Source organism: Melanotaenia boesemani, chromosome 5 (genome assembly GCF_017639745.1).
Source record: "Melanotaenia boesemani isolate fMelBoe1 chromosome 5, fMelBoe1.pri, whole genome shotgun sequence".
Lineage (NCBI taxonomy): Eukaryota > Metazoa > Chordata > Actinopteri > Atheriniformes > Melanotaeniidae > Melanotaenia > Melanotaenia boesemani.
The window spans coordinates 35,710,169-35,727,615 of record NC_055686.1 but is presented as its reverse complement, the minus strand read 5'-3'; the positions used below and the strand labels follow the sequence as shown (position 1 = coordinate 35,727,615).

At 41.1% G+C, this 17,447-nt stretch overlaps 1 protein-coding gene across 11 annotated transcripts; it reads right to left on the bottom strand.

Annotated features, from left to right (window-relative positions):
- Window positions 1–7,124: 7,124 nt before the first annotated feature.
- si:dkey-6n21.12 (schwannomin-interacting protein 1) lies at window positions 7,125–14,728 on the bottom strand. 11 transcript variants are annotated; one of them, XR_006010189.1, is made up of 8 exons: window positions 14,387–14,728; window positions 14,003–14,239; window positions 12,181–12,305; window positions 10,274–10,373; window positions 10,058–10,183; window positions 8,912–9,029; window positions 7,963–8,843; window positions 7,125–7,922 (listed from the first exon to the last, which is right to left on the bottom strand). XR_006010189.1 is itself a non-coding variant. In XM_041984882.1 (7 exons), exons 2-7 carry the CDS (start codon window positions 14,237–14,239, stop codon window positions 8,743–8,745), a joined length of 807 nt encoding a protein of 268 aa, XP_041840816.1. In that variant the 5' UTR covers window positions 14,387–14,728; the 3' UTR covers window positions 7,125–8,742. The 11 variants fall into 11 exon arrangements, 1 of the variants encoding a protein (XP_041840816.1); XR_006010192.1 differs by having other exon boundaries at window positions 7,125–7,842; XR_006010193.1 differs by having other exon boundaries at window positions 7,125–7,903; window positions 8,064–8,843.
- Window positions 14,729–17,447: the final 2,719 nt, after the last annotated feature.

Sequence of the window (17,447 nt, the reverse complement as noted above, 5' to 3'; positions counted from 1 at the left end):
GAAGAAAAACTGGAAAAATGTAAATAGTTTAAAATGGAAATTTAAAAAAAAATGTTTTGGCTCATTGACGTGGGTCCACAATGACTGAGGCGATTGCAGGCTTCATTAGGATATGCACCCATATTCTGTTGTTGAAAACAAGGGCTTTAGGAAGCTAATAAAAGTACCAGTTATGGTGTCTTGCAAATGTCATTCTGAAGAAGTCATTTCAACATGTACTAGACAGAGAAAGAACATGAAAAGCAAGTTTCAGTCATTTATTCTGGAGTGGGAAGCAGACTGGAGGTTGGAGAGTCGAGAAGTGATACAATGCTTATGAAACACAAAAGAGGTGAAGTAGTTTTAATTTATTTATTTATTATCTTTTCACAATGTTTTTTTTAGCTGTTGTCTCAGTTTCTGTTCAGATGTTCTTTATTTCCCACAACTTCTTTGCCACCTTGTTATTAGTGTTGATTGTGTCCTGCACCTGCAGGACTTCCTCTGAGGACCAGGGGCCTTATTTATAAAACTCTGCCTAGCAAAGCAAACTACAGGTGGCATCTACGGCGCAAAAAGCACATGCTGCGCCTGTTTCCGTTCATAAATCACACTCAAATCTAAAGCGGGCATACATGAGGGAACGCCTTCCCACGCCCACATGCTGGCTATAAATGGTCAGGTGAACCCCTGTCATACATATTCATCACATCATTTCCATGAAAAAGAGGGGAACAGTGGATTTTTGGGTGTGAGACTGAGATCCTGACCACATCGAGAAAAGTAAAAATGTTTTATTGGTGGGCACGGCGTGGGCATTACTTGTGTCAGAAAGGCAGAATAGTGGCAGCAGAAGGCAGATGCTGTCATCACAGTGTCAAAACACAAGACACGCCTGAGGCATCGGAACATGCGGCTGGTTATCTCAGTCGGTAGAGCATGCATCTGCCATGTGGGAGACCGAACAGTGAATCCTACATTGGTGAATCACTTTGGAAAAAAACGTCTGCTAAATGACAGAACTGATGCCAGTAATTTAGTAATTTGTTTTTAATTTATAAAATAAATATGGCCAGATACATCTGAGATTGGTAGCAGTTTATTTAGTGTGAAATAATAGTTCTTTCCAGTTGCTTGGGTGGGTGGTGCAGAGGGACACAATCACCGCTATTAACCAGGTGGACAAGGAGTCACGGGAAATAAAGACTGTCTGGACAGAAATTGGGACAACAGTTAAAAAAGCATTGTATAAGAATAAATGAATAAAAGGAAATCCTCCTTGTGTGTTTCATTAGCGTTGCATCACTTCTAGACCTCCAGCCTCCAGTCTGCATCCCGCTCTGCTAGAATGAAGGACTGCAGCTACATGCTACATGCTGGCAGCAGACTGTCCATCTTATTTAGCTGGATGTATTTTAAGACATACTTTTTGTTTCACAATGACAGAACATATTTTAGTGGTTGAGGTTCTTATTAATATCATTTCCCTTTTTCCTGAAATTCCTAATGTTTTTGCCCCAAGCGTGCACTCTTAATTAATTAAGAATTAATATCGAATGTGCATCTTTATTCATAAATATATAAACTCCCCCCAGTAAATCTGTCCCTGTTGGTCCTGTTATTTCTGTATGAACATATATAGACCATTTAAGCATTACTGTCTGACTTTTGTTTTCTCTGTAATATATATATATATATATATATATATCCATCAGGTTAGTTCAGGCTTTAGGTAAGTTCCTAGGGTAATAATGAATACACACCATCTACAGGTGAGATGCTGTTACTGAGCTCCTTGAGGGGGGGGGGTTGTTTTTCATGGCAGGGGTGCTTTTTCAGCATGACACCAGCTGTGTGGAGTCTCTGACCTCACTCTCTCCAACCACAGCTGCAGCAACGCCGACCCAGCTGGAACACCCAGGAACTATAAAGAAAAATTATTTAACACTACATAAACTGGTAGCAATCTCAGTTGTATCTGCACATATATATTTTATAAATTAAAACAAAAGACTAAACTACCCGCATCACCTGGTGCCTCAGGCGTGTCTTCCCCAATGACATGCTGTTGACAGCATCTGTCACCTGCTGCCACTATTCTGCCTTTCTGAACCTGGTGATGACTATGTTGTCCAAACAAAACATTTTTACATTTTTCTTCATGGTCCATCAAGATCTCAGTCTCACATTCTGAAAAAATCTGCTTCTTCCCTCTTTTCCCCTCCTGAGCCATCATACAAATGATATAGATGAATATTTATTATAGGCGTTCACCTGACCTTCTATAGCCACCGTAAGGGCGGAGCAATGCGCTCCCTCACATGTACCAACTTCAGAGCTGATTCTGATTTATAAACAGAAACAGGCGTGGGATGTGCGGGTGCACTCTTTTAGAATTCAGAAAGTTTTTGTGTGCTGTATTTACTTTTTTCCCTACATACACCCCCTGTAGCCATCTTTGCTACGCACAGTTTTATAAATGAGGCCCCTAATCCAGTTTTCACCGGAATCTGTCCAGTGTGAGCAGCAGGGGAGGCACCCAGATATCCAGCATGTTGGTCTACATCACTTCCTCTCTTTGCTTCACTGTATGCTCTGTTTGCTTTCACATTGGAAGAGAACTGAACCAGGAGACCCCTGGTTTTCATGTAGACCAGTGCTCACTTCTTTGGTCTTCACTTCTTCCACACTTTCCTTGAACAAGATGCTGAACCCCACAGTGCCCACTTTTCGGGGTGCAACAGCAATGCCTCTGAGGGTCCCACCCCCAGCAACAATCTTTTGTACGCCTAAAAGTACAATGAGGTACTTTAAACATCACGTGACCCTTCTGAGGAAAACCACATATTATCTATATATTCAGATTCAAAAAACTTTATTCAGAAAACTTTACTTATCCCATTATATTTTATTATTTGTTTTTTCATTTGCAGCTTACCACAGACACCAGTCAGCATTCAAAGTGTAATATGTCAGACATGATCAGTATGTAGTACCCATGAGGTCATTGGAATATAATACATTAAATACATTAAATAAATACATTAAATAAAAAAAATAGAGACTTGATAAGTGAGAAAACAGTATCAGCCTAATCCGATTAGGTTCTTTAAAGGCTTGTTTTAATATTATTATTATTATTATTATTATTATGCATATATGAAAAGCACTTTGTGTTGCTTTTTGTCATGAAAACAACTTTACAAATAAAAATTGATTTGATTAGTTTTCTGAGCGCGTACATGCTGGGGCTAAATTCTCTTCATAAAATTTATAGATCTTTTTTCTGGGATCATACTGAGGGTAAGGAATGGAAAGAGCCAGTGCTTTCAGACCACCTCCCCCCTCTTTAAGTCTTTGCTTAGTCTGTTTGACCTCCTGTTGCATGCTGCTGATTCCTAGTGCTTGTTTGCCTTCCTGTGTACAAGGGTATGTTGCTGATTCAGTCCCTTCTTGCCTCATTAACTCAGCAATAAGTAACCATACTTCCCCAGGCTCTGTCCATGCATCCCTCTTACAGCCTCAGCGCTGTCATTGTAATGCCATCTTCGGTCACATGATGAGCTGCAGCATCAACATTAACTGGCCTGGATCCAGTGAGGAACATCAGCTGCAGCTCTGCATATTCAGATCAGCACAGGGGCAGGTGTAAGCCGTCCTTCACCCATACAGCTGCTTTATCACTGCCTCAAAGATCTGCTGCTCTTTTACAGAGTGGTTATAAATAGTAACATGATATATGTTAATGCACAGCCTCCAGGCTAACGTTTCACCTGGACATATTTATGATACGACAACACAATAAAATGTGTCAGCGCTTCATCCTGCAGCCTGTCACAGACTCATCAGTTTACAGAGGATCAGCACTTTCACAGTGTAGCCCTGAGATCTGGTTAGAAACAGGCTCAACTGCTAGTTAATCTTAATAAGTTAGCAGTCTTTAGTCTGTGAGTGATTCCATAAAACAACTACAGATCGACTGTACCTGACATTTTTACATCTTCCTCATACATTAAGCTCGGTCAGGCCCTATAACAGCCGGAAATTTTACAGACATAATTACCTACAATAAAACATTGTGGAGCTTAGTTTCAACTGTTGCTCTAAAGTTTACCCCAAATGCTCACAAAACAAGAGCTAAAGTGTATTTTAGTGCATCTTTTTTAGGTTAAATGTGATATGTTTAAGACAGAGGAAACAGAGGTTTTATATCATAGTAAATCCAGCCTTTGCCATTTTGCTCTAATTCTATCAAATCTGGTACATATTTCCATACATATAGACAGATATTACCTAATTGCACATTTCCATAACCCTTCCCCATAATGCACACTGTGTATGTTTGTACACAGAACACTGGTTACTGTGGTATAAAGTTTTTAGTTTATTGTATTTAATATTAGCATTTTATAGTTTATCTCCTTATTTTACTCTGTTTTTCTTTAGTTGAGCTGTAGTAACACACAAATTTCCCCGTTGTGGGATTATTAAAGTTTTATCTTACTTTTGTTTCTGCAGGTGATAAAGTTATCGGTGTGGATGGAATTATTGTTCGCATGGTGTTTTTCTCTGTCAAGTAGAATAAAATAAAATAAAATAAAAAAACAGGCGAGGATAGGAATTTCACATTTCTCCTTGGATTTATTGTAATTTACTCAGGCATAGTAGTAGACACAACATTTTTGACACTGGGAATCCATTCTCAGAGGTCCCTAAATGTCCCCAGACACAAAGAACATGCATCTGAACCCGAAGCTATTCTTCATTTACTTTGGGTATGTCTTTCTGGGTGTTTTTTTTTCTGAAAATGTGGACAGGGTTTAAGGGTCTTTTTTTTTTTTTTTTGCTGTTCAACCTGATTTCTGCCAACAAGGTGTCTCCAGGTTTCAATGACCTGAGAAACCCATGGATCGGTTTGAATCAGAACCCAAAGGCTTCCTGATTCCTCGCAGGCAGCGCTGCTGTTTGTTCCTGTTCTGACTGGTGAAAACAAACTGGTTAACTCGTTAGTCTTCCAGTTAACTCGAACTCAGTGTCTCTGTGTTTCTTCAAGCGTTTTTTGTACAGATCTGTTCTCAGTCTTCCAACGACCAGAATGAAGTCCACTGCTGACATGTCTTCTGAAAGTGAAGTCAGACTCAGATTTCTGGCAGGTTTGAGGCCTTGTCGGTGACTATTTAACAGCCTCCTCGTCACCACCTCGGTCATTTCTGAGATTCTTTCTGAAGAAATTGATCTTCCAGACTAGATTTAGCCCTAATAAAGAGGAGCCAATCAGTTCAGGCCCAGGAAGAGTTTTTACACTTTCTTTTAGAACCATTTCTTCGCTGGATGCTTAAAAGCCGTCTATTTTAGTGCACTGGCAGATGTTCTGAAGCTAAAAGCACAGCTCTGACGTCTCCATATATCAGTATTGGTTCAGAGTAAATGGAACTGCATCAAACTCATAAATACCTGCATCACTGCAATCTGGTTAGACAAAGATTACCTGAGCCAGTCGTGGCTTCTGCTCCGTATGACTCCTGGTCCATCTGTTGCCCTGCAGAAAATCAGCAGGTAAAAACTCCCAAAAGCAGAAAATGAGGCGGGCGTTAAGTTGAGCTAGACGGCGTCCTGGACAGCAGCTTTCCGCTCGGCTAATTGCAGCTGGAACGGGCTGATCAGTGACACCTTTCAGCTCATTCTCCTGCTTTGACCACTCACAGCCGTTTCTATGGTGATCCAGTCCCTCCCCGTCTTTAACCACATGTCATCCTATTCCTCCACACTTCACCTGTTTTTGTCACCTGTTAAGCTCAGCTCCTTGTTTTGTAATGAAGGCTGATCCTCTTGACAACACAAAGTCAGAAACCTCTATCACACTTCACTTTTATCAATTAAAGAAAAACAATCTAATGTATGGCATCCTAATTTTTGTTGTCTGAGCATTTAAATGTCAGCATATAGAATCCTGCAGTTTCATCTCATTATGTCTCCTTGTTTCAGTTGAGTCGAACTGGAAAGAACCAACATTATTAAAGCTTATTAAGTTAAATAACTTTAGAAATAAAAGCTATAAATGTGAAGACCACACCATCAAGAAGAAGTACCACATTCCTACAGTACAGTGAAAGGGACTAAAATGTGAGTACATAGAGTACCCAGCTGTGGTTACATGCATGTACCGGGAGGTTTTAACCATCCAGATACCAGCTAATGATCTGATCAATGATCAGCCAGCGGCAGTAAATGAGAAGAAGACTCATTCTACCTGAGTAGAACATCTAAATGGATCACTAATTCCTGCTTCTCACTAGATCATCTATCATCCCAGAGGTCCATAAGCATTAGAAAACGGTTAGCTTCTCTAAATTGGTGACTTCCTGGATTACACACAACTAGCTGTGAGTTGTGATAAATTGATCATGGAGAGGCTGGCAACCATTATACTGGGTCTGTCTTCTTTCAGGAGGTTTGTTTTTCCTTTTCAAAAAAGAAAAAACAAACCTCTTATTTTTCTTATTGGGTAACAAACCATAGCCTGATAAAGAGGAAGGCCAGCAGAAAAATATTAATCACGAAAATTTGTAAATGAACAGGCTTATTTTAATCAGATCCTGACAGGTCACTCTAATTTCATTATTCATTCTTGTATGATGTCAATAAAGTATCTTAAAAAAAGATCTGATGAGTTCAGCACAATTTGGATGTGTGGTCAACACAGTGTAGACGAAGCAGAGAGAACATCTGGGATTTGGAAACAGACTAAATCAAAGTGCTCACTATCTGGTTTTTCAGTTTTTGTTGTGCGGCCTGCTGCCATCTGCTGTTCACTAAGTTGTTACTGCAGTCTCAGGCAGTACAGGGACTGATACAAAGCCTTGTAAAAGACGTATTTGACCTCAGCAAGGCTTCCTGGTAAATATAAAGAAAACTTGTGTTTGTTACTTCCATGTGTTTCTTGTTTATAATGAAATTGAAAAATAGAAAAGTAGATAAGTTTTTAGTCTACATGTCATTTAAGACTTCAACCAAGAAAATGTTCAGACTAATAAATGAACTAAATTACTTGGACATTATGTTTAAGTCTTCTCATTTGTAACCTCCTGGTACTCAACACTAATGTTTACTCTTTCAATGTGCATAAATTGAGCCCGACAGAAGTCCTGAATCCCTTTTCATTTTATTTTCTGTACATATGAAACATGCATCAACATTTTTAAAGAATGAGATAAAAAAATACCAAATATTAGATTAATATAAAGACTGTAACTGTATATACATTGAATAACATAAATGTCTGGTGATGAATTACTGTCAGGAAGATTTTTACTAAAAATTGACTCTTATAAAAACAGGTTTTCTTCAGCATGTCTGCCATCTTTCTTCATCTGCAGAGAAAACTTTGTCGTAATCCTTTACAGTGAGGGAGGACTGCATCGGTTAGCAAATACACAGGGTTAGTCCAGCAGAGCTACCACTTGTTGGTTTGTTTATGAACTATTAACAACAACAAAAACAAGATGATCACCATAAACCTCTGTTCCAGCTGACAACTCTGCCTTTTTATAGAAATCCAAGAACTTTCCCATTTCCAGATCCAAACTCCATCTTTGTTCAGACGTCAAGTTCAGCTATACAGACCGACCCGGTGGTTGGAGGAAATAAAACATGTACCGACTTCCGTAAACATCCATGTTAACACCCAACGACAGAATCACAGAACCAACGGCAAACCCCAGATCCAACGGTGAGACCCCATATCCGACGGTGGAACCACAGAACAGACGGCGAAATCCTAGATCTAACAGTGGAACCACAGAACCTACGGCGAGACCCCAGATCCAACGGCAGAACCACAGAACAAACGGCGAAACCCCAGATCTAACAGCGTAACCACAGAACCAACGGCGAGAACCCAGACCCAACAGTGGAACCACAGAACCTATGGCGAGACCCCAGATCTAACAGCGTAACCACAGAACCAACGGTGAGAACCCAGACCCAACAGCGGAACCACAGAACCTACGGCGAGACCCCAGATCCAACGGCGAAACCACAGAACCAACAGCGAGACCCCAGATCTAACAGCGTAATCACAGAACCAACGGTGAGAACCCAGACCCAACAGCGGAACCACAGAACCAACAGCAAGACCCCAGACCCAACGGCGGAACCACAGAACCTACGGCGAGACCCCAGATCCAACGGCGGAACCACAGAACCAACGGCGAGACCCCAGGTCCAACGGCAGAACCACAGAACAGATGGCAAAATCCCAGATCTAACAGCGTAACCACAGAACCAACAGTGAGAACCCAGATCAAACGGTGGAACCACAGAACCAACGGCGAGAACCCAGACCCAACAGCGGAACCACAGAACCAACAGCGAAACCCCAGACCCAATGGCGGAACCACAGAACCAACAGCAAGACCCCAGATCCAACAGTGGAACCACAGAACCAACCGTGGGACCCTAGACCCAATAGAGGAACCACAGAACCAACGGTAAGACCTAAGTCCCAACGCTGGGACCTTCAGAGTAAAGGTGATGGATTTTCATCAACAGGTGTTTTCTGTGAACCAGGAAGTGGAAAAACTGAACGCCAGTTCTCAGTGACATGTGGTTCTAGTTTTAATCTGAAATCACCACAGATAAGAACTAAACCCAACGTCCCACTCAGTGTCCAGGTCTGAAATCTGTCAGAAGGAGGCTCACAAGCTTTATGTTCTGCCCTGGTTGAGAAGTTTTGGTGAACCTCAGCTGGGTCAAGAGGAGACTTCACAGTGACGTAAGGTCCTGGACTTCCAGCAGCATGGCGTCCTGCTCCGTCCTCAGCTGATCTCTGATGTGGAGTCGACTCACCAGCTCCGAGCTCAGGTCTGAGGGATACATATAAACATCAACATGGACCTTATAGAAGAAGATGAAATGATGTAGCAGTAGGTACCTTGTATGGTCTGGCTGAGAGATGAACAGAGTCCACTCAGGTCCTCCACACTGAAGTTCTGCAGATCCCTGAAATCCAGATGTTTCCTCAGGATCACAGGTTGTCTACGAGCTGCAGTCTGAGGAGAGGACATGCTTTAAGAACCACTGATGTCCACCTAAACCCAGAAACATTCATATCAGACACACTACATAAAGGATCCGGTCTGGTTTCTGGTTCAGGACCTCTGAAGAAACATCTAGAATCAGTCAGTGAAACTAGATCTGGTCCTACAAAAGGTCTGCAGTGATGATTCATCAGACTGGCTACACCAGAACCAACGGAGACCAGAAATACCTCATTCTAGAACCAGCTAAGACCGGCCCAGCTGAGAACAGAACCAGCTGAGACTAGAACCAGCTGAGATCTGAACCAGCTAAGACCGGAACCACCTGCAGTCAGAACCAGTCGAGACCGTAACAGTTCAGAGTGGAACCAGCTGAGACCAGATCCAGCTGAGACTAAAACCAGAACCTGCTGAGATCAGAACCAGCTGCTGTCACTAAGGATGGGCGATATGAACCAAATCTTATATCTCGATATTTTTTACCTGAATCATGATATACGATATATATCTCGATATATATATTTTTTTGTCAAGTAACCAAAGCGACATTTCTAATTTACAGCCTTCAGTGCTACATATACTTTTAAAGCAGCAGCAGATATGCATTAAAACAACTGACTGAAATTAAAGTACCTTTATATTAAATTAAATGCTCCTAAAACAAAATAAATTAAAATACTTGTCAATGACCATAACAAAAATACAGCTGTACAAAATGCAAAAGAAAAGATGCTTTTAACTCAAAACAAGCTATCTCGATATAAACGATGTTCCCTTCTTCTACATTGCATCTGATAAAGTCTCAATATATTTGAAAATCTCGATATATTGCCCAGCCCTAGCTGTCAGTACATTCAGGCAGACAGAAAACCTGACATGGCTGCAGCTCAGGTCCAGGATCCTGACCTGAGACCAGGAGCTTCAGATCCAGGATCCAGAACATCTGTGCTGTTTGTGGAACCAGCTGTAAACTGGATCTGGAACTAAACTGAAAGACGAAGACAAGACCTGCTGGACTTTCCATGAAAGTCTGGTCTTACCACAGCTTTTTGGTCCCCTCTCAGCCGGTCTCGGAGATTCCTCAGAGCATCCCTGAAGCCTCTAGGTTTTGGCACCTCGGCCTCGGCAGGATGCTGATGGTTCTTCTGAGCCTGAACAGTTGTTCTCTGTCAGTGAAGAGGAGAAGAAAGTGAGTTATATCTTCTTCACAGCTCCGTCATCTCACATCTACCAGCGGTGGACTGTGGAGAAGTTACCCAGGAGTTACTGCTTTCCCCTTTCTTCTCCTCATCGTCCTCCTCCTCACTTTCACTGTTGTTGATGAAGCAGAGCTGGAGATTCATCTGAGTCTGGAGGCTAGAAGACAGGCGACAACACCAGACTGAATACAGCTGTGAACACGTTTCTACCACATCAGATTAACCAAGCCAGATCATGTTAGAGCATTTTATAACAACCACTCTGGAAAAGTTTACTTTCACTAGAGGTGGGACCAACATTTTCTGAGCTCTGACTAAAGAAAAACTACAGTTAAAGATAAAACCAGTTGCTGGTTTCTTTCCAACCATGGAATCAGAGTTCTGCTGCTACTTTGTTTAGGTCATATAAACTCAGCAGACCAGAGTCACCTGTGGAAAATCCTTCACTGCATTTAGCACTAAAACTTCCTAAGTTTAAAAACAAAATCCACCAACACAAACATCCCATCCTGAATCAAATTTTAAAAATCAATCAAGGCCTAGGAACATTATCCCAGATAGTAGACATGTGGGCCTAATATGGTAGGTGTTGTGTGAGCCAGATTTGAGAAACCAGTCTGGACAGATTACAGCCAGTTCCTTGTGGACCACATGTGGTGGTCATGTGACTAGTGCAGCTTTGACTGCCCAACTCATATGGAGTCAATGCTACAAGTCAAGGCCATATCTGGGCCAAAGATTTTTGCTGTCTGGGTACAAGTACCAGGATCAGTTTCCTGAAGTTTTCTAAAAACCTCTGAAAATCAAATAAGAAATTAAACTTAGCTTAGCCTAGTGGGGGTTACCTGTTAGCCACCAAATAGCACATACATTCAAAAAGAAATTACCATTTAAAAAAAGGAAAACATTTTTAAAAAACATATTTAAATCAGATCAGTTCTGCAAATAAATTATTTGTTAAAAAAAAAAGAAAACTTAAAGCTCAACAAGACAAATAATAAAAGCTTAAGCTAAAATGACTACATACTAAAAGTGTTCATTAACAAATCTGATGGCAGATTGAACGTCAGGGCTTATAAAACAGCTTGGACAGCAAGTAGTGAAGAGCTGCAGGACGATGGCGTCTCCAGGAATTAACATACTAAATGTTGGGTTTCAAGATTGGAAAGTAAATAATAATTATATCATATTAAAACTTTATTTATACATGATTTTCTAAACAATGTTCCACAGTGTTTAACAACACTAAAGAATTAAAACTCAGTAAAACACCTGGAGACAACATCAACATCAAACATAATGAAGTGTGAGGACAGAATTCACCATAAATAAACGCCAGAAAATTTAACAGGTGATCTGATAAAAGGAACAATAACAACAACTTTAACAATAAGAAGAAGAATAACAGTATTATCTACATATGACCCAATAAAGTTAGAGTTCTAACCCAGAAAAGAGGCAGTCAGACGTCTGGTAGATTTTCTCTCTGTGGTCACAGTAAATGTATTATTTCTCTTTTAACTGGAGCCACAACTGGAGGAAAATGTATTAGTGGGGTCTGTGGGCTGGAACCATCCTGTCCATTTCTAATAAACATGATCAATAACTGATTCATTGTTAATTAGAGGAGATAAAGAACTCACTGATATTTCTCTGTTCTGAGCCAGCAGGCCAGAACTCAAACTGTATTTACACACAGGAGAAGAACCAGCTGGTGGATTCAGGTTTAGTGTACAAAGACCCTTACAGGTCTGCGTTGGTTTATAAATCCAGGTCCTGGTTTTAGTCATCTTAATGACATGTCAGCTGTTTTAAGGAACGTCCAGCTTCTCTCGTCTTTAACATTATAAAGTCATCGATCTGGGATCAAACTCAAACTGAGTGTATAAAACGAGGTTTCTGACTGAGATGACAGACAGTGTCTACATGTCTACATGTGGTGAGTTCCAGGTGTGGGTGAGTACCGGGAGGTGATTGCCAGGACGTGGCTGTTGCAGGCGTCGTTGCCATCCTCCCAGCTCTCTGTTCTCATCCCTCGGTCCTCCGTCCTGATAACTGGGTTTCTGCCCTTCTCTACAGGAGCTCCACCCTGAAAATGAGAACAACCCTGTGTCACAGTCTGCGTCCTAATCCAGCACCAAGGAGCTCTGACATGTCAAGATGGCTTGTTCACAGAGAGTAATCAGTTGTTGTTTTTTTTTTAATCTGACATAACAGAAAAAGTAATAATGCAGCAAAATCAACTTTCCAATTCTGAGAATAATCTAGGTCATATTTGTTTTTAGAATATTAAACTACAGGAGATTTTCAATAAAAGCCACTAATTAGTCTTTATTGAGTTTTACACCATGGTCTGGGTGAATACTCGATACCGATTGGCTGGAGGGTGTCCATTAAAAAGCGATAATGGACACTTCCCGCTGTTTCTAACAGTGTGTGGCACCACCACAACTTTCAAGCTCTACTCTTCTCTCATGTTCCAGTGTCAGATATGCACCCGATCAGTAACTCGGTCCGACCACTGTTCCCAACTCCTCAGTAAGAACAGTAGCTACTGGCTGTCCGCTAGAGGTCACTAGAAGTCACTAATTAAATATTCAGCCTAGTACATATAGTTGTAATGGATGCTGCCATAAAGAGAGACGTCGTGGGAAAGGCAAAAATTGATTTAAAAAAAAAAAAAAAGACAACCTAAAAATGATTAGAACAGCAAAATAAATCAAACAAAATAAAATATAATGATTCTGTCAATATTTTCTTTATTTTTTTAATTCAGTTTTTTAAGTGTATTTTGTTTTTCAATTAGGAGTTTTTCACATTTCACAACACTTAACTTTTAAATATTTTTGTCCACACTCTTCATTAATAGACATTACTATCTGATGGTAAGCCAACGGGGGATCAGCCAGCAGCAGCTTTGTACGTTTCGTTTTTCCAGTCATGAAACAGGTGAACGTCGTCTGCTCTGAATACAGCAGCTGCTGCTCCGAGAAGACCAAGCCTCGTATGAGAGGGGTCTGAGTAAACTACCTTCCTTCACCTCAGTCTCCAAAAATACCAGAAAAAGTCGCTAGACGTTTTTTAAAGTTGCTAGAGGGGTCTGAAAACTCACTAAATATAGTGAGAAAGTCAATAAGTTGGCAGCACCGGGTCAGAGTCAAATTATGCACCTATGAAAAAGCCTTTCTGCTAATGCATTTTAATTTTCAAATTTGACATTTCAAATTGAATTTTGGTACCTGTTTGCTGGGGCATGTTGGAAAAATTAAATCTTAAATGTCCTTTTCTTTATCGTTTTAATTAAGTTACCAAATGAGCAGTCTTGGAGAATAAAATGAAAATGCAGTTTGTATTATTTATTATTCATTTTATTTATGAGTCAAAAAATAAAAAAGCATTTCTGTTAATCCATTTTAAATTGAAATAAGGTTCAGAATCGCTTCCATAGACTGGATGTTAGAATTCAATCTACACTTTTGGTTTAAGGGTGTCTAAACTTCTGCAGCCATCTTGTCATAGCTTTCCCTCTGACGGATGGGTTATGGTGTGTTTGATTTGTACTCGGAAGTCTGATTTCCTGAGTTCCCAGTCGGAAATGCAACAAGAACGCCCCTTGAAGTTGGACATCCGACTCAGAAAGTCAGGAAAGACACACTAGTTCCGATTTCACATAATAAAAATGGCTGCTAACTCCCACTTCTGACCTCCGAGAAAAACCAAATGCACCATTAGTTTAGGTCTCCTGACTCTGACCTCAGTCTGGATCTAGACCATGTGACCTCTGACCTTTGCCTTCTTCTCCTCTTCCTGCTTCTCCAGTTCAGCAATGCGGAGGCTCAGAGCCTCCCAGTGCATGATGGGAAGTCCCAGGTTGTCCTGGTCGCAGCCTTCCTTCCAAACCGCCCCGTCAGAACCTTCATCCTCCTCTTCATCGCCAGCCTCATCATCACTCCTCTTGTCCTCGGCCTCGTTGCTCTCCTTCTCCTCCCCCTGCTGCCTCCATCGCTCCTTCTCTCCCTCCATCTGTAACACACAGCACGTTGGTTAAAACTCACCAGATTATCCACCGTTAACTCACTAACTGCTAGTTATCCACCATTAACTCGCCTACGTACTAGTTAACTAGTTAACAGTTACCTGACCGGCCTGCTAGTTATCAATTTAACTTACTGGTACTGAAGTCAGGATCTTTGCCACATCGTCAGCTCGTGTTGCACCTTTTCTTCCTCAGTTTCCAGCAGGTTTTTCCTGAAGTTTTCCAGCAGGCTTTCTTTTCTGCTCCCGGTTACCGAGCTGAAAAGCGGGAAGTTCGGTACACATCCAGCTCTCCTCGGTTAGAACCGTCCTCACTTCGTCTTTGTTTCCCGTGTTTTTCTGGAGCCAGGTTTCCACCCCTCCCAGCCCACGCATACGTGGGAAAACAGGAGGAACAAACTCACACTTGAGGAATGTCTTGGGGAGAAGCTCGCGGCCGCAAGATGAAGAATTCCAGAGCGGAACTTCCTGTTGGAATCTTCAAAATACAGGTCTGGAAGTCAGGGTTCGGTAAGTGATCCAGACTTTGTTGAGTCTGGTCTGGGTAGTCAAGAAAGTGATATTAAAATATTCCGTTAGTTCTGCAATTAAATGTATTATCAGAAAGACTAAACCCCGCCTGCTGCCATTTTTTCGTACTTGTTTACATGTTACATGCTTGTTTATATTGTTTTATTTAACTTATCTTATTGTTATTTATTGCATTATATTTGTGCTTTTCTTGCAGCTCGTTGCCTTTATTTTGCTTTGTAGCTGTATATATTGTGTCTTGTGCTTGTCCTGCTTTACTGTTGGTGTTGTATTGCTGCTGGTACCCAGATTTCCCTGAGGACTCTCCAAAGGGATTAATAAAGTATTTCTATTCTATTCTATTCTATTCTATTCTATTCTATACTATTCTATACTTTATTTCTGGAGGCAGATATTCCATCACCCACATTATCCAGAACAGTAGAAATCACCTCCAGATCATTTCATCCTGACAGGACTCTTCTTTTTCAGCAGCTTCCTCGTGGACACATCATGCCAGGGTCTTTTTTTGTTTGTTTGTTTGTTTGTGTGTTTGTTTGTTTTGTTTGTTTGCTTGTTTTGTTTTGCAGGGTTGTTCCAGAAAGTAGGTTATAGCCAAACTGTGAGTATGTTAACCCTGAGTTGAGGGAAACTATGGATTTTCCGTTGCAGAAAAACTTGGTCTAACCTCCGCCGGTAAAACGTGAAGCCCATGCAGAAATGCAACAACTTGCAGTTCCCCCCTCATCCGCTAGGGGCTCCAAAACAGAGTCAATCCCCATAGACTCCCATGTTAAAAAGACCAACTTCACAGAAGAAATAAACATGTTTAAAGCCTGTTACAAAAAACATTTTAGGATTAATAGGTCAAGTTTACCTTCGTGACAACGGTGAGGGGGGTGAAGTTTTTTCTAACTCATCCATTTGGATGTTATTTAATCTTGAAATTCGGCATAAGGCGTGTGGTTTTGATTGACAGGTATCCAATATCAGCAGCAAGAAGGGAGAGTGCAGCATGACTGCGGTTTTTTGCCGGCTAACAGCATGCCTTAGCTTTAGCACGCCTACCTTCGTTAGCTAGTTAGCTACTGTTAGCTCGTAGTTAGCTCTCAGCTACAGGCAGCTTGGAATTTGGTAGGTGTCAATCATCCACCCCACCTTCACCACCTTCACAGTCCCCCTCTCAGCTCCACCTCTTTGCTCATTTTTGGATTTTCCATGAACAACAACACATGTAAAACTCCTAAGATGGAGACGGTGGGAAACGCCCAATGAGCTTCAATTCAGCTCTTATGGGTGATGTCACAGAGACAGAAGTGTTGCCAGCATTGTTTCTGAGCATTCATAGATATATACTGGGTCCAATCCAAGATGGCGACGTGAACAGACGGATCTTCCAGAGTTTGTGTGCTAAACTTTACTTTTTTTGTGGAAAACAAAACATTTTAAAGATTCTGATCCTCAACTTTTTTCAGGATTCAGCAAGGAACAACTTGGCATTGCAATGTTCTCACGGGACCGAAAGAGAAACTCCAAAGAGACCAAACAGCAGAACCCAGAACAGCACGTGCAGGGAGGTCATGATTATGCTAAAACAGCTAATTCTACAGCAATGCTAACCGAACCTTTCAACGAGGAGGATTTTCCTCCGTTGCCGCTCTCTACCGAGAACACTCCCATTAAGGCTCCAGCTCCTAAAAAAGCCTTACTCAGCCAGAAAGAAAATGAAAATAATATGTTAAATCAAGATGCTGTTCTCTTTGATCTCATCAACACTCGGTTCAATTCCATGGAGATGAAAATTGAAGGTCTTAAAAATCCATGGATTTTGCTTTCCAAGAGATTCAAGACATCAAGAAAAGAGTTGAAACCACTGAAAAAAGAGCCAACACTGATGGAGCTAAACTTTTCAAGGATGCAAGAAAGACTGACTGAAACTGAACAATACTCCAGAAGATGGAACCTCAAACTCTATGTGATACCAGAAACCGTCCCCAAAGAAGAAATCAAGGATGAGATAATTAGGATCTGCCAGACTATCATCCTGGACAAAAATAGAAGACTAGCAGATGACATCGACATTGTGCATCGTCTGGGAAAAAAGCACGAGAATGAGCAGAGACCAAGGGGAGACATCTTAAGATTCAACTCAAGATCCGGCATCTGGAGAGCTGCAAAGAACAGTCCCTGTCTCCGAGAAAACCACCTCAGGTTTGCTGAGGACTTGTGTCCAGCCGATAGGGAGGCTCGAGCTGCGCTTTGGCAGCTGATCCAGGAGGCGAGGAGAAAGGGTAAACTCGCCTACTACGTTGGCGCCCGCCTTTGTGGAAGACAAAGAGTTAATCCAACCAAAAGTTTGAATTCAAGATCTGTTATGGTTGACACACACAGGTACACGTCTTCTGTCTGACTGTAATTCATTACTTGTTTAACTAGACAGCTGAAAGATTGGGTATCTGACACCACCTCCTTCCATCTCCTTCTCTTTTGTTCTGTAAGACAGAATTTATAAAAGTCCCAAGTTACATCTTACAGAAAATTGTAAATCTAGTTACTTGACAGGTTAAACTTGTTATTTTTTGTGTTCCCTTTGTTCAAAATTTAAATGTCATACATTTAGTTCGCCACAAAAAAAGAATAAAAGGTTATAAAATATTTTAGTACACAACTCAGGGGGGGAAAGGCT

What these genes read in the sequence shown, in the direction of transcription:
- si:dkey-6n21.12 (XM_041984882.1), bottom strand. Translation starts at nt 14,239, where the DNA reads ATGGAGGGAGAGAAGGAGCGATGGAGGCAGCAGGGGGAGGAGAAGGAG. An exon ending in AAGAGGAGAAGAAGGCAAAG is followed by an intron (nt 12,306 to 14,002) that starts GTCAGAGGTCAC and finishes TCTCATTTTCAG; the next exon opens with GGTGGAGCTCCTGTAGAGAA. An exon ending in TCTCAGCCAGACCATACAAG is followed by an intron (nt 8,844 to 8,911) that starts GTACCTACTGCT and finishes TGTATCCCTCAG; the next exon opens with ACCTGAGCTCGGAGCTGGTG.